The 16686-nt window shown below is 51.9% G+C and overlaps 2 protein-coding genes across 5 annotated transcripts; one reads left to right on the forward strand and one right to left on the reverse strand.

The window, feature by feature from the left end:
* Positions 1-2149: 2149 nt before the first annotated feature.
* Positions 2150-9132, forward strand: NME6 (NME/NM23 nucleoside diphosphate kinase 6). Of its 3 annotated transcripts, XM_037049830.1 has the most exons (7): positions 2150-2482; positions 4591-4679; positions 5075-5179; positions 6699-6801; positions 7605-7644; positions 8076-8236; positions 8731-9132. In XM_037049830.1, exons 3-7 carry the CDS (start codon positions 5090-5092, stop codon positions 8904-8906), a joined length of 570 nt encoding a protein of 189 aa, XP_036905725.1. In that variant the 5' UTR covers positions 2150-2482; positions 4591-4679; positions 5075-5089; the 3' UTR covers positions 8907-9132. The 3 variants fall into 3 exon arrangements, with proteins under 3 accessions (XP_036905725.1, XP_036905724.1, XP_036905726.1); XM_037049829.1 differs by lacking the exon at positions 4591-4679; XM_037049831.1 differs by lacking the exons at positions 2150-2482; positions 4591-4679 and adding an exon at positions 2582-3091.
* A 4535-nt stretch (positions 9133-13667) lies between these two features.
* Positions 13668-15818, reverse strand: CAMP (cathelicidin antimicrobial peptide). 2 transcript variants are annotated; one of them, XM_037049832.1, is made up of 4 exons: positions 15586-15818; positions 14640-14747; positions 14426-14497; positions 13668-13828 (listed from the first exon to the last, which is right to left on the reverse strand). In XM_037049832.1, exons 1-4 carry the CDS (start codon positions 15784-15786, stop codon positions 13733-13735), a joined length of 477 nt encoding a protein of 158 aa, XP_036905727.1. In that variant the 5' UTR covers positions 15787-15818; the 3' UTR covers positions 13668-13732. The 2 variants fall into 2 exon arrangements, with proteins under 2 accessions (XP_036905727.1, XP_036905728.1); XM_037049833.1 differs by lacking the exon at positions 13668-13828 and adding an exon at positions 13878-13925.
* Between the last annotated feature and the right edge of the window lie 868 nt (positions 15819-16686).

Below are 16686 nucleotides of genomic sequence, written 5' to 3' on the forward strand. Positions count from 1 at the left end.
TCAGTGAGTCTTCTGGAAAGGAGAGGAACAGCAGTGAGAAGCATGTCAAAAGAGAAATTTCGGAAAGAAATCTACTCCTCACCAGACACATCAGAAGCTGAGGACAGTATCTTGGAGAACACACGGAAGAAGTCTCAATTCTCACTAGGTCCCTAGGGGAACAAACTTTAGAAACACGAACAGCAGCTTCAGCTAAAAAGAAAACCTCTGGAAAGTAATTCTCAACAGAAACATGAGGTCAAGAACCCCCTTCCTTCCCAGGAGGCAGGTGTCCTGGGCCTGAGCCATTGGACAGCACAAGGCAGCGGCCTGAGGACTGTTCACAGACAAGGACCTGAGGGACCTTAGAGCCTGCCCTCTGAGTAGCCCTGGGGTGGCAAAGACAGACCTAAAGGGGAAACAGTATTAAGAAACTTCAGTATGCTGAGTGAAAAAGAGAGGCCTGGCTCTCAAAGACCACCTGGCTGGGGCTGCCATTAATACAGCCGTCTACAGCCCTGGCTGGTGTAGCTCAGTGGATTGAGCACGGGCCTGCGAACCAGACGATCGAGGTTCGATTCCCAGTCAGGGCACATGCTTGGGTTGCAGGCCAGTTTCCTGCAGGGGCCAGTTCCCTGCAGGGGATGCACAAGAAGCAACCATACATTGATGTTTCTTTCCTCTCTCCTTCCCTTCCCCTCTAAAAAGATAAATAAATAAAATATTTTTTAAAAAATACAGCCGTCTACACATGGGACCAGGGATAGGTTGCTGACCCTCAGCATACAATGAACATATGTCATAATTAACCTCTTAAAGGGAGATTCTCCTATCAGGGTTTGGACTCACAAGTTGGAGACTCTGAAAAACCGGTATAGAATTACTTGAGTCTCAGCAAAACCAAACGAAGACTTTCTAGGCTATTCACCTTGCCTCAGATATCAATGAGTATCAGGCAGGGTCTTTTGACAGGTTTCTTTTTTAAATTTTTTTATCGTTATTCTGTTACAGTTGTCCCAATTCCCCCCCCTTTGCCCTCCTCCACCCAGCTCAGCCAACAGCTTTCTAAGGACACAATGTTGCCTGGTATCTGCTAGGGGCTGGGGACTGGCCTGCTTTCTAAGTTTTGTGGATGTGGGGCAGTGCCGGGATAATTATGTCCTGTTAACTCCTTACATTCTTTCTGTGGTTGCCATTGTTTTAAATGATACTGACTCAGACTCGGCATCAATCCGGGCAGGTGCATTTGGCATGGTCTCACATTGTTTTCCGACAGATCCATCAGTATTGATTGAGCTCATATCCGGCCTCCACCTGCCTGCCACTCCTCTTTCTCTTGGTTCTGAGCCTAAGCTCCGAAAAAGGGAGTTATGCATTCGGTCTCTCCCTAAAACCACATCTGCCCTTACCTTCATTATGTAGGCTTGTGGCTGAGGATGGTCAAAGCAACTATGAAACAGTTTCCTAAAGACCCCTGTGGCAACAAGCTGCCAGAACCACAGATCTCCGACCAACGTTCCAGGAGTGCGACACCTGGACATGCAGACACTACAGTCAGCTGGGAAAATATTTAAATATTTTGGTAACTTACCAAAACATTTGCTAAGTTATCGTTCGTTATCCTTCCTCTCAAATTCTGATTCCCTCCAAGAAAAAAACTGTCCTCTCCACAAATCAGACCATGTTCCAGGAACACCCCGGTTTTCATCTCCTCACCCTGGACTACTTCAAGAGACCCCGCGGTAACCCACTCCACAAGCCGGTGGCCCGAATTCCTTAGCGGCACGTCCCAGACTCTTCCCGCTAGTTTCCCTCACGCCCCAGGTACACCTGGACTCCAGCCAAAAATCCTGCCTCGCCCACCCCGAGTTGGCTATGCTCCTTCGAGCCTATGCGATCGCTCCGTGCTCCAAAGGTTTACACTGGCTGCTGTCTGCCTTCGCCATCGCGATAGAGCGCACAAGCCTTTCGCGGAGCTCCGACAAACACTGGGCAGCGCCAACGTTGAGTGACACAAAGAATACAAGACTCGGGCAAGGTGCATGCCGGTGGCGCCACTGGCAGGCACTGCGCTCCGCCAGGCTGCCACCCAGGACTACCCATCCTGTCCTGGGCACCCCGGCTTGCCCTCCCTCCGGAACGATGGAGTCCTCCCAGCTAGGCTCGGAGGCCGAGGCGGTGTCTGCCTCTCGTCTCGTGCTGGAGAGCGACGCGGGCCACCAGCTCCTGCAAGCTGCCGCTGCTTTGAGCCCTGATAAAACCGACGGCACAACGACTTCCCCCCGCCAGCTCACACACCCCTTTACTCCGCTTCCGGCTCAGCCGGAGGTCAACGGCAAGGACCCCAGAGGGGCTGCCCGCCGAACGCCTGAAGGACCCAGCTTGGGCTGGCTAGCAAGGAGCCTAGTGGCCGAGCCACGCTGTCGGAGGACTAGGTGAATCTGCAGCCGGAGTCCAGCTGGACTGGGGCTCCGAATAGCCCAGAATCTGGACTTTGTCCCGGGTATTAGGAGCAGGCGTCGCGCGTCTGCAGGCCTGGAGAAATGGAGGGGAGCGAGCGGGCGAGATTGTGAGCCAAGGGGGCTGGAAGGCGGGGCCTCACGTGTTGTGGGGCGGAGGCCGAGTTGAAGGCCTGCAGGTACCCGCCGCAAAGGCAAGGAGAAGGGGCTTTGGGTGCTGCCTTCCACAAGAAGAGGAATAGAATAGGTGCTTCAGGTGTTGGGGTAAATGCCCAGGCAGCTTCTAAAGTTTGTACTTCTCTGATGGAGTGACATTTAAGTTGAGCAAGTTTCTCGACCTGTCAATTATTTGTTGTAAACTAAGAACCAAGACAGCTAGATTTGGCATTGGTAAAGGACCCATGTCCTCCCCTGGAAGCTTCTCGCAGCCTGGACTTGAAATAGCTGCATCAGGTTCACTGATTAATTTGTTCAACAAATACTGTTGAGAGCAAGCTCTGGGCTGACACTCTGTGTAGATATCGAGGACACGGTGTTGAGCAAAACAGAAACCCGCTTTCATGGCGCTGACCTAGTGGGGAAGACAGAACTGACGAAAACGTGCAAGGAGCCCAGAGAAAGTATTACAGGAGAAGTGAGCTAATACCTAGTAGGTGAGTAGGAGGAAACCAGAGGAGGCACATTCTGGCTGCAAAAACTCCTCTCACAAACGCTGTCAGGCCAGAAAGTCTCCGGGCTATGGGACTGGAGCAAAACAAAGTTCAGGGATGTGGGGTTCTAGATGAGGCTGGAGATGAGGCAGGGATCCAATCATGCAAAGCCTAGTAGGCCACAAGGATTTGGGGTTTTACTGTAGAAGCATGGTATACTTTCAAGGGTTAAGGAGGGGAGCGATACCTGGATTTGAATTTGTAGTCCTCTGGCTGCTGTGTGGAGAACCAATTGTAGAGGGTGAAAAGAGTAGGAACTGGGAGGCTGTCCAGGAGACTTCTGCAGAAGTGGAAGGAGGGAAGATGCTGTTTTGGACTTGGTGATGGTGGTTGAGAGAGAGAGAATTTTATGGATTTGAGATACTATGTTGGTTAGGTAAAATGACCAGAATTTAGTGATAGCGTGAATGTGGAAGGTGAGGGAGGGGAGGTGTCAGGAATCTCGCTCCCTAGATATAGAGTGACGATTCTGCATGCTTTGGGTCACTCACCACCTGGGATATTAGGGAGTCTGGGTTGGCCGATCTTGTACTGGTTAGACTGGGCTTAGCTTTGTGGTTCAAGTGGAGCATCGGGCTGAAAGATATAGAAAGGGCAGCATGAGAAGAGATCTTGGCATAGTTTCCTCATTTGATCCGGCTCCAGACAGCACTTTGAACGTGATTGTCAAGCTTCCATCAGGCTAAGAGAAATAAGAGTGTTGGCCAGACTGGCCCTGCATGTGTTCATAAAAGCCTTCTCTTTTTGTTGACAAATGTCAGCGTTCCATCAGATATGTTTCAAGACCAGTCCTTAGTCCTGCAGAGATGATAATTTTTTCACATGTAAATAGAAGTTCACAGTTGGAATAGATTTCAGTTCTCTTAGTCCAGAGTATAAAATACTTTTATGTTCTGTATGTCATTTCCATAATTATTGAGCTCTTACAGCATGTTAGACACCAGAAATACAAGTATGAGAGGAGTAAGACTATATAGGTTCATTTAGTCCACAGGTGGCAAACACAAGGCCTGCAGGCCGAATCTGGCCTTATTTTATCTGGCTGGCACCTTGTTTCTACCCAGCAACAGCGCTGAGCTCCTGGCCCCTAGTTAAGGAGTAGTTGCATTTATACAGTGCTAAAGTTACATTTAGCACTTTGAAGGCAAACTCGAGGTGAAAATGAGTTTTATACTCCTGTTTTAGTCAATAAAACTAATCAAGCATCTTTGTGCCAAGTACTGTTTTAGTTGCTTCAGATACGACATGGTTATAACTAGTCCCTGAACTTGGAGTTGGCACATCTGTAAGCCTTGCCATTGAGAACAGCTGAGTGTATTACAGGGTTCAAGTTGGGCAGGAAAGTTTCTGACCAATCTGCAAGAGTAGGTAAGAGACAGTGTGTATCCAGCAGACTCTGGTACCCTGCCAACATCCCAGTTCATGTCCCTCCCATCTTCCAGTTCTGCATTCGGTGGGAGAGCACGATCAGGTGGAGGGCCTTTGCAGTGGGAGCACATGTTCTACCCTTGTGGCCCGGCCGTTGAGAAGCATAAGTTGTAAATACTCTAAAACACAGAGGACTGTTAGGAAGGGAAGGGAATTTGGGGAGAGACAGGGAAGGCAGGGTTAAGCGGGAATTTCTTTCGAATGGCCCACTCCTCTGTAGGCTTACAGTGGCCCAGATCAGACAGCATGTTCCACAGGCAGCCCCGGTGTCCCCTCCGCCACTCCTTCCCTCCATCCCATGGGCACAAATGGGCCATTAAATACAACAGTGTACACGTGTGTATGGTAACAATGTGCGCAGCCTTCCTGTGTACCTGTCATGTGCTTTCTGAGTGACAGGAATGGGAACGCTGGTCGGCTTGCAAAGCTACATGGCTCCAGAGTAGGGAGGGTGGGAAGTGCAGTTGCCACGGGCCCCTAATCCAGCTCTGATGGCAGGCGCGGGACAGCGGGATGACCTCCGTCTTGCGAAGCCCTCAGGCTCTGCAGCTTACCCTGGCGCTGATCAAGCCTGATGCGGTCGCTCACCCACTGATTCTGGAGGTAAGAATGAACCCTGAGCCTCTGCCGTCTGCCCCGGACATTGCTTCTGTTTCGGGTGCCACAGGGCCCCTTGTGAAGGCTGACAGCACAGTCCTGTGCTGGATGCCAGGAGGCAGAGCTAGGAGCCGTGGCCTCGGACCCGAGGAAGACTAAGGACCTGCTAGAGAATTGGGCAGATATAAAATATGAGAAAGAATCCCGTGTAATAATAAGAGGAACCAAACCTCAAGACATTGTATATGTATTAGTTTTCTATTGCTACATAAAAATTACCATAAACTTAGTAGCTTTAAACAACACTCCTTTATTAATTCACAGTTATAGAATTTGAGGTATAGGAGGCTTGGCCGGGTTCTTTCCTGGTGGTTTCACAAGGCCAAAACCAAGGTATCAGCTGACTGGGCCCTTATCTGGACATCTGAGATTGAATCCACCCCCAGACTTACTTGGGTTGTTGGCAGAATTCGGTTCCTGTGGTTACAGGGCTGAGTGTCCTGTGTCCTTGCCTGAGGCAGGATGACCCTCGGTCTCTAAGGACCAGTCACATCTCTCCTCTGATGGCTCACTCTGTCTCCAAGACAACGACGGGTGCACGAGTCTTCAGGTCCCTCTGACTTTTCCTGTGTCTCCCAGCCAGATACCTCTCTGCTGTTAAAGAGCCCACGTGATTAATTAGGCCCCTCTGGATACTCTCCCTTTTGATGAAAGCAAAGTCCACTGATAGTAGCCCTAATTACACGTGCAAACTCTTGTCATGTCATATAACATAATCATTCTGCATGATACAGTCCTGGAGATTTAGGGAAGGTGACTTGGTGGGCTCAGTGAGGGTGGTTTGAGCACTCTGCTTACAATAGTTTGGGGAGTATAGCTGAGCAGCATTGCTAAGTAAGCCCGCTGGGGCGCCAGAGGAGACCAGAGCCACCAGGAACAGTGGCTTGCAGGTGTTGAGACTGCGCACCAATGCAGGAGGAGGAGTGTCCCACAGAAGGGAGGCTCAGGCGGGCGCGGTGTATCGGAGGGCCACGGGCAGGCTGAGTTCGTGGGACTAGAGACCGGGAAGCTGGGGGGGGGGGCAGGGAAGTGCAGCCTTGAGGACCAGAGTGGTCATTCTTTATCCGTGAATGACAGGAACCATGCGAACACTGCTGACCATAGTGTGACCTGACTGATGACGTTTTTGACTTGTCAGGTGTGATGCTGTAAAGAGAGTGGGAGAAACTCAGGGCAGAGCCACTGTTGAGAGATGCTGATGGTGGTCTGAGTGGTGGGTCTGGTGGGCTTGGGCTTGAGGGGCTGTAGGAACCAGGAGGGGGTCGGTCACAGTGCTTCCTGCCGCTCCACCAGCTCACATTCAGCTGTGTGACCGGAGGGCTTCACGTCACCACGCCGTCCTCTCTTCTGGCCCACTGAGGGACAGGAAGGCTCCCGAGGGTCCTTGAGGTTCTTTGGGTCAGCCTTCTGTTCACTCGGTCAGTGCTCTGACTGCTTTTTGTCTTTGCGGTGATGTTCACCCTAGGCTGTTCATCAGCAGATTCTGAACAACAAGTTCCTTATTGTGCGAATGAGAGAGCTTGTGTGGCGGAAAGAAGATTGCCGGAGGTTTTACCGGGAGCACGAAGGTGGGCTGGACAGCCTTCTGAGTGGGCGGCTTCCCCATCCCAGAGGCGGGTGGGTGGGCGGATCTACCTGGACATGTGACCCCCGACTCCCCACTACCAGCCGTAAAATTGCCACCAGTTTCAAGTCTCAGCATTTACTCAAACTTTTCATGATTATCAGGGTTTGGTTTTGTTTTTAATATTTTCTGGGAAGGTTCTACTTCACAATCCTAACCAGGAACTGAGTTTTGTATCTTGATAATATCAGTAGTTAACATTTAGTGAATGTTTACTCGGCCTGACATTGTCCCAATGCTCATGATTTCACTTAATTCTCCCAGCAGCCGTATGAGGTAGGTATTGATATGTCCCCAGCATAAAGATTAGGAAACTGAGTCAGAGAAATTAATGAGTCACACAAAATTTCACCCAGGTGTAAGTGGCGGAGCCTGGATTCCTACCCAGGTGTATCAGACTCCAAGGGCCTTGTTCTTTGCTCTAAAACAGTTTTTTAAAAAGATTTATTTATTTTTAGAGAGGGGGGAAGGGAGGGAGAAAGAGAGGGAGAGAAACATTAGTGTGCAAGAAATAACATGGATGAGTTGCCTCTCACATGCCCCCAGCTGGGGACCTGGGGCCAACTCAGACATGTGCCCTGACTGGGAATTGAACCAGCAACCCTTTGGTTCACAGGCCAGCACTCCAGCAACCTGAGCCACACCAGCCAGGGCTAGAAAAGGTTTTATTATTCCAAGTTAGGAGGCGGTGGTACAAACAGTTCTCTTGGGCATCAGTGTCTTGACGAAGGTACTCTTTCTTTGCAGGGCGTTTTTTCTATCAGCGGCTGGTGGAGTTCATGGCCAGGTACTTCAGATTTTGGCCCCAGTGTCTTTCTCTGCTGAGACTTGTCTCCCCTGCCCCCTCAGTAGCTTCATCAGTTCCGTTTGCCAGTCTTTAAAGTTGTAGCGAGTGTCCAGTGTGTGAAGAAACACGGATTGGGGGCTCTGACTGAGCCAGCACTGACCTGGTGGCCCCCTGGCCCGTGGTGGTTACTGCCCCAGTGGCTGTAGGCAAGTGCTGTTAAACGCTGCCTAGCAACTCTGCTGATCTCTGTGACTTTCTTTGACATCAGCAGGAACCCCCCCGTCACCTATTTGGAGCAGCATTGGTGCCCAGCTAGAAAGGTCACGAAACCCCCGATGGGCAGTGTGCCTGTATTGGCGCCCTGCCTGCAACATGCTGTCCTAGATCCGGTGGCCCGATTCCTGATTGATAAATGCTCCTTTTATTCCCAGTGGGCCCATCCGAGCCTATATCCTCGCCCACAAGGATGCCATCCAGCTCTGGAGGACGCTGATGGGACCCACCAGGGTGTTTCGGGCACGCCACGTGGCCCCAGATTCAATTCGTGGGAGTTTCGGCCTCACTGACACCCGCAACACCACCCATGGTTCTGGTGAGTCTGCCTCCCGGGGCCACAGCCGCAAATAAGGGAGGGCTGTTTGGGACCGGTGGGCAGGCTGAATAGCAGAGTTGAGAGTCAGGCCCTTCCGGTGGGCTTTTTTCCCAACTGGGGGTTTGGCCCTTTGCAGCATCTCAGCCGATGTGGCCTGAGGACTGAGGAGCAGGCAGGAGACATCAAGGCTCTGGTTTCTTTTTCTTTTTTTTTTAAGATTTTATTTATTTATCTTTAGAGAAGAAGGGAAGGAAAAAAAGAGAGAAACATCAATGCGTGGCTGCCTCTCATGAGTCCCCCGCCGGGAACTGGCCCGCAACCCAGGCATGCGCCCCGACTGGGAATCGAACTGCGATCGTGGGGTTCACAGCCCCACGCTCAATCCACCGAGCTACGCCAGCCAGGGCAAAGCTCTGGTTTCTGAACCTGATTATGGTGGCCCCCATTCTGCACTCCCTAATGCAATCCCTTCTCTTTTTTACCTCCTCTCACAGACTCTGTGGCTTCAGCTAGTAGAGAGATCGCAGCCTTCTTCCCTGACTTCAGCGAGCAGCGCTGGTATGAGGAGGAGGAACCCCAGTTGCGCTGTGGCCCCGTGCACTACAGCCCAGAGGGCGGCATCCACCGTGCAGCTGGCGCAGGAGCCCGAGACGGGCCTGTCAGTCTCTGAAGACTGGCGGCACAGCCAAGCCTTTTTCCTGAGCCTTCCTGTCCAGAGTGTTCTCCTAAGACCAGGGAGGCCTGGGGCTCACGGTGCCCTCCCCGCTAGGCACCGCCACCTGCCTGAGTGCCTGGCTTCTCACTGCCACCACGCCTAGAATCTGACTCTGACTACCTCTCCTTTGGAATGTTTGTCGGTGGTTCAGAGGAATAACGCTTCCTCTTCCTTCTGAAAACTGTTCATCCTTTTTTAAGCAGGAGCTTGCCTCCTTGACTCTGCTGTGACTCTCGGTGAGCGCCCTGGGGCCTGTCTTCCTCAGTGCGAGTCAGCAGTCAAGGTTGGGAGTGCGCACCAGGTGCCTTCTCTCCATTCTTAATAGAGTCATTAGTGATTAAACCCACCCTGAAGCCAAATTTTCCCTACATTCATTAGAGAAAGATTGCTTGGAAATCTCCCACGAGGCTCACACACACACACACACACAGCGTGCAGCTTAGGCTGTGCATAAAGGCGCCCAAGACAGAGCTGAAGGTGGGCTCAGCTCCAGGCTATGCACCCGGCGCCGGCTGCACCTGGAGGAAGGGGAAGTTTTGACTTTGAACAAAGGTGTGGCTGCCCAGTAGAGACATTTTGGGGGGTGTTATTTATTACTGATTTTTACAGAGAGGGAAACATCGATTTGTTGTTCCACTTACATATTCGTTGGTTGTCTCTTGTATGTGCCCTGACCGGGGAGCAAACCCACAACCCTGGTGTATCAGGACAGTGCTCTAACCAACTGAGCTACGAGGCCAGGGGTTTTATGAGGCATGTTTTTATGATTCCCTTTTTTGTGTGATTGGCACAAGGCCACTAAAGGTAGTCATGTTTTTGCTGTAGCTGAGGATGACAATTACTTCATGAAGAAGTACCTCAAAATTTAGCGGCTTGAAACTGTAATGCTTTCTGCCGACGTGTCTGTGTGTTGGCTGGGCGGTTCCACTGGTGTCACCTGCAACTGGCTCACGTGGCCGCGCTCAGCGGGTGGGGTGGGTCCTACTCGCTCTTTCGTCTTGAGCTTCTTCGTAGCACCGTTGTTTCAGGGTTCCAAGATGGCAGGCCCCTCTTCACAAGCTTAGGAAGCTTCTGTGTGTGTCGTGTTCGCTAACGTCCCGTTGGCCAAAGCAAGTCACATGGCCAAACATAGAGTCCATTTGGGAAGGACCTGTATGAGAACATGGATACTGGGTGGTATGGATTCTTGGGGGCCATTACCATGACAATGTACAACACTGGGGATAGTGAAGAGCTTTGAATTTATGTAGAATTTATGAAAAAAATATTTGAAAAAAAATATTTGCACAAGCCAACAAAAGAGATGAAGCAATAGCAATAGAATAAGAAGGTCCAAGTCCAAATTCTAGGTTCAATGTACAGGCAACAAGGTCCTAGGCCAGGTCCAATGTCCAAGTCTAATGTCAGGTACAAACTTGCAGGTCAAATCCTTGTCTAAGTTTCAGGCTTAATGTCGGAGAGTAGGTCAGAGTTCAGGACTAAGTTGATGTCCACATCCAGGTCTGAAGTCTAGGCATTAGGTCCAGATCCAGAGTCAAGGTATGAAGTCCAACTCCTTTCAGAAGTTCAGGTTCAAGGGGAAGGAGGAAGGAGATAATGGGGGAAAGAAGGGGAAGAGTCAAGTCGAACATGTATACAAGACCCATGGACAAAGACAGTGGGGAAGGGGGATTGAAAGTGGAAGATGTGGGGAGGGGAGGGCAGAGGGGAGTAATGGGGGGAAATGGGGACAGCTGTCATTGAAAAACAATTTTAAAAATTTTAAAGTAGGCCCTGGCTGGTGTGGCTCAATGGATTGAGTGCCAGACTGCAAACCAAAGGGTTGCTGGTTCAATTCCCAGTCAGGGCACATGCCTGGATTGCTGGCCAGGTTCCCAGATGGGCACACAAGAGGTAACCACACATTGATGTTTCTCTCCCTCTCTTTCTCCCTCCCTTCCTCTCTCTCTAAAAACAAATGAATAAAATATTTTTTAAAAAGAAGAAACCAGAACATCTCTCCAAGTGTTTTTATTTTTTTTTAAAGTTGGGCTCTCAAGTAGAAGAAAACTTTTTTTTCCATTTTATTTATTTTTAGAGAGAGGGGAAGGAAGAAAGGGAGAGAAACATCAATGTGTGGTTGCCTCATGCAACCCCACCTGGGGACCTGGTCCACAAGCAATGCATGTGTCCTAGACTGGGAATCGAACTGGCAACCCTTTGGTTCGTACTCTGTGCTCAATCCACTGAGTCACACCAGCCAGGGTAGAAGAAAACACTTTCATCAAAGTTTAAAACAGCTCATCCACGTGAGCTGTTTTAAAAACAGTAGTGGGTTTTTGGCTTTAGAATGTAAACAATTTCAGGCAAATTCATTGTATAAGATTTTGGGGGCTCATGTAAGTAGTTAAGTGAAAGAACAAATCAGCCTTACAGATGCTGAGCGGTGGAAGTTTGGGCACTCCAGGGCCCTTTGGTCGTGGTGTGACAGCTCAGAACAACAGCTGAAACCCAGGCCTCCATGCCCAGTCTCCCCTCCAACCTTCAACCCCGGGTCAAGCACACAAGGAGCCATGTGGATGAGCTTTTTTGTCAATTCACAAATATAATGGACGAAAGGGATTCAATACCCTGCTTTTATGTTGGTATGACAGGTGGTGCAATCCATTACCTTACCACAAAGGACACGATCCTAGTCTTAAAATTGGTAAAACATCTCTTTGTTGTTTCTGTATAAATCAACTTTACATCTATACAAAACCAGCCTCCGATGGGTACTCAGAAGTCGTTATTCCATTGGTAGTCTCTCCTATCTTGTCCTTAAAACTCTGTCTCTCTCAATGTTGGTAGCTCCATGTCCCCCTCAGTCCCTACCGAAGTGGCCATTGTAGAGAGGACATCCTTGGTGACAGTAACGTGGCTAAAGGGAAGGGAATGGAGAGGACCCGGAGGTAGCTGTGGAGGATCTCACACAGCAGGGAAGCGTCTAGGCGAAAGGATTGAATACGAAAAGAGGAACCAAGTTCTGCTGAGGCTGCAAGAATCATAGAGACTATGGGAAAAGGGGGAATTTTAAAAAATGTGAGTTGAGTGCTAGTGTCAGCATGCTGACCAGTGGGTGCTGGGAGGGAGCAGGGCTGCAGAGGCTGAGGGTGGGTGGGGTGACGGGGAAGAGTGGGTACATGGGGGCTTCCAGGATCTTAAAAAGGAGATACAGTGGATGCAGGTAAAATAGAATTAGCAGAGGTGTTTTTGTTTTCTTGAGAATAATAATCATTTGAACATGCTTATATGTTAAGGAAGTGGAGTCAGGAGAGAGGGATTGGTTTACAATAAATATACTGTATAATCACTTGTATAAATTTCTGAGATGCAGGAGGGACTGGGACCTCAGCATACGAAAGTGAAGAGACTGGGATAGTAAAACAGGAAAGAGAAAGGGCTGGTCCAACGGGCCTGTGACCAACTAGCCCCGGTTTGGCTGAGGTTCTCGCCTCCCAGTAGAAGTCAGAAGACTGGGTATGGGCCTGCTGGTTTTCATCACCGGTTGTCAAGCATTTGTCAGGGAGAGAAACGCCTCTGGGGTCCAAATGTGCATGTTGCCAGAAAGCCTGCCTGCTGGGTATCTGCAAAGAAGCTCCTGGGAGGAGCCAAGAAAAATTTTTCACCTCGGTGAAAAAAGAGAGAAGGTAGGAATGTGGCCCAGCAGCCTTACTCCTGTGGCTCAGTGGGTTAGGTCCTGCTTTCACAGGTTCAATTGCTGGTCAGGGCACATGCATGGATTGTAGGTCGAGTTAGGGTCAGGACACATAGGAGAGGCGACCGATCCATGTGTCTCTCCCTGAATTTCTCCCTCCCTTCAGGTCTTTTTTAAAAAAGGATGTGGACCAGAGGAAGTGAGAAGGAATATAAAGGCTGTCCTGGGCTGCCCTCCCCTGGCCATACCTGGGCCAGCACAAGCTCTCCCTGCAGGGCAGCATGTCACAGGGCCAGGCCATCTACTCAGCCACCATCTCTGTGGGACTCCTTATAAGCACACTCATTCTACTGCAGCGAGACCTGAGGCCATAACTCAGTCTTATCTCCGCCCTTCCCCAACCACATCAGAATTCCCGCACCCAGAACCAGCACCTCCAGGTCTGAGATGCTCCTCTGCTGGGGAAACCCAGACCTTTATCTCCAGGGGTCTGGTCTCTCAGCACCCCCACCCTGGGAAAGAGCTGATGGCTGGGAGTGACTGGTGAGGGCTACCCCACTGTGTGGAGGGCTTTTGCAGAGTTATGATTTTCAAGTGACATTGGAACTCTATGGTCATGGAACCCTGCTGACCTTAGAATGACCTTACAACCCAGCCAGCCATGAGACTGAACTGCATCCCTGTGAGTGTCTAACACATCCCTGGCACCCCCTGCAGGCTACCTGCCTGTGAGCAGGGACAGCTCAGCAGCATCCCCAGCAGAGCTACACACTGAGTACATCCCTTAAGGGCCTACTAGGTACTCAAGGAGGAAGGCGGGAGGGATGGGGGGCCAATGTGGGGCGATCGTGAGGACGAGACACTGCCCTGCGCCCCTTGGCCTGCTGCCTCACCCATGTCCTCCAGGATGGAACTGCTGCCCCCGCCCGTGCCTGTGTTTGGCCCGCACAAGCCCACCCGGTGCTCCCTCGCACATTCGGCCTCCCAGAGTAGGTGGTGGTGAGTGGGGGAAGGCAAGACAAGTGAAACTGAAGCCTGGAGAAAGTTGCTTTCACAAGAATTTATTTTTCAGAGTCTGGAATTGGACCCAGGGCAAAACGGACCCTTAGCGAAAGGTCACAGTAATCTTCCCATGTATTCGAAATCTCCTAAACGGGTTGCGGAATCTCCGAAACTTGCTGATCTGTCCGACACTTGGAACCTGTGCACCAGGAGGAAACAGGTAACTGGTGGGGGCTGGGCCCAGGGTCAGGACCCCTTCCCACCTAGACAAACCTTTCCTGGGCCACCCCTGGAACCTTGGGGCCCTAGTTCACCCTTTGGCAGGGACCTTAGGAACCTGGGGTTTAATCCCTACACCCAGTAAGAGAAAAGGAAGCTGAGGCCCAGAGATGGCTAGTGGCTTGCCAAGGTCACACAGCCCATCCCAGCAACGCTGAGTAGATCTTGGGCTAAACACTCATCTCACAGTCAGTGGCTCTCAAACTTCAGCAGGAATCAGAATCTGCAGGAATTCTTCTCAAATGCACATTGCTGGGCCCCGCCCCAGAGTGGGAGTCAGCAAGTCTGAGTGGGGCCTGAGAATGGGCATTCCTCATCATTCCCGGGGGAGGCCGCACTGTGGGAAGCACCACAGGCGGGGACTGCAGAGCCGGCCCTGCAGACCTGGGGCTCAGCCTGAGGGAGGAGCCCCGGGCAGGGGGCTTCCTGGGCCCTGGATGGAGCAGTGCTCAATGGGTCCATAGGATGTTCCACGCACCACCACCCATGAGCCCCTACACACAGAAGGGGCTCTCACCTCCGCACAGTCAATGTCAAAGTAGCCACTGGCCCGGCCCAGGGTGACTGTCCCTGCACACTGTTTCACCAGCTGAAAAGAGAGGCTTGAGGTCAAACTGGGATGTCTGTGATTTAACCCTCCACGCTCCCCCCAGTGTCTGGAACTGTTCTCCAGATCCAATCCCTCTGCATCTTGGGTGGCCGGCACCCTGGGCCCCCAGCCCCAGCCTCACCCCATTCTCCTTGAATTCACACTGCTCTGGTGGCAGCTGCGTCGTCCTGGGGCACACGGTCTCCTTCACTGTGAAGCTCACAGGCTTTGGGGTGTCTGGGTTGTCATCCTGGCCAGAAGAGAGAGTGGGGAGACCAGGATTGGGCACCAGCTTGTCTCCTCTGATCTGCCTCCCCACACCCCATCAAGACAAGAGGTTTCTGCCCTGGCAGGTGTGGCTCAGTGGATTGAGCATCAGCCTGGTCACCAAACTGCCGCCAGTTTGGTTCCTACTCCCAGCACAGGGCTAGCTTGTAAGTTGGCCCTTGACAACCAGTCCATGTTTCTCTCCCTCTTTCTTTCTTCCTATTTCTTTCAACAAAATAAAACTAAAAGTAAAATCTTTTTCTAAAAACGCTTATTTAAGGGTAGGAACTTTCAAAATCCCCAACTGTGTCCCTGGCACTGGGTTGGATGCTGGGGGACAGAGGTGAGCAGGACTAACCCCATTGCTGCCCTCCCCTGACACAGAGTGCAGGAGTGGACCTCCCACAAGCTCGGGGAACTGAGGGATTCAGGAACCTCCTGGAGGAAAAACATTGTCACAGGGAACCTAGGGCTGTGCAGAGCTCTTCCCTGTGTGGGACACAAGCAAGAGCAGAGGAAAGTGGAACCAGGGAAGTCACATCCCACACCCCGTGACCCCATTCCTCTTCCTGGAACCCGCAGGAGTCCCTGAGGCCTGAGTGGGCATGTGGAAGGGGCAGCTCTTTGCACGGTATAGATTCTAAGGGAGGAGGCTGTCACCTGGGAGGGGACACAGCTCAGGAAGGTCTCCTGGAAGAGGTGAGTGGCACTGAAAGGGAGGAGTGCCTCCCTGACCCCAGGTCCTGTGTGAGCAAAGGCAGTGGCACTGTGGCCCACCTGGCTGGCCCAGAGCCTCCCTCCTGGGCATCCCCCTAACTCACTCCATCAGGCCTCTGCTGGTCCAGCTCCAGGAGGCGGTAGAGACTGGGTTCCGAGGACCGCTGGTTGAAGCCGTCCACAGCAGCGATCACGGCCTCGTTGTAGCTGAGAACCTGGGCAGTGGCTGGAGGCACTGCCAGGCCCAGCAGCAGTAGCAACAGTGGCCAGCACCCCGGGAGAAGGCTGTTCCTCTGGGTCTCCATGGTCCCCAATCTGTCTCCTCCTGCCCTGAGCGACCCTCCTTTATGCCTGGGCCAGTTGCAACAGCCCCCCCAGGAGCCTTCCTGACCTGCCCCATCACTGGCCACCTGCCAGGTGTGGGCTGGCCTTGCCTCAGCTCTGCTGTTGCTTCAGGGGTCTCACTGGACTGTGGGTGAAGTCTGCCTCCTGTGCAACCTGAAGAAATGGTTTCTCCATCTCCCTGACAACATATTGGCCTCTCCTGGGCCCCTTGGGGAAGTTTCAGCCATGGTGCTCAAGAGAGTTGAAATGTCCAGAAGAGAGGAAGGGAGCCTGGCACAGTCCTGGGTCCTTCTCCCGCCTCAGAATCAGCATGGTGTAGTGAATTCTCCAGCAAGTCTTCCTTCCAGGCCTGCCCAGCACCCAGCAGGCTCTCAGGTCAGGCTGGGTGAGTGAGTAGCAGTGACCACCTCCATCTGCAGCCTTACCCACCCAGCCAGGCCCAAGGGAGGCTTCCAAGGTCACTTTAGCCTGCTCTAGACCCAGCTCTCAGTCACTTCAGTGGCTTGGGGACACCTGCCCCCTCTCCTGCACTCTTCTTACTGCTTTCTGGCCTGGAAATGTCCCTAGCCCCTACCAGAGGTGGCCTGTTGCCCTGGCCCCTCCCCAGCCAAGGTTGGGGAAGGGCCGTCCACAACTATACTCCCGATTCTTCACTCTTGGTCACACTTAAAGACACGGTTGGCTGGCCAGCCCTCACTGGAGACAGTGGCCACTCAAGCCCCGTCTTTTTCTACCCAGGTGCTGGCGGCCCCTCTGTCTTCCTGAAACTTCCCCCGTCCTCCCCTGAGGCCCCTCCCCTGGTTTCCCTCCTGCCTCCCTGGCAGCTCCTTCTTGGTCTCCCCCAGATGTTTCCTTTACCA

The sequence above is a fragment of the Sturnira hondurensis genome, unplaced genomic scaffold (genome assembly GCF_014824575.4).
Source record: "Sturnira hondurensis isolate 20B ecotype Veracruz unplaced genomic scaffold, ASM1482457v3 Scaffold0006496, whole genome shotgun sequence".
Classification (NCBI taxonomy): Eukaryota; Metazoa; Chordata; class Mammalia; order Chiroptera; family Phyllostomidae; genus Sturnira; species Sturnira hondurensis.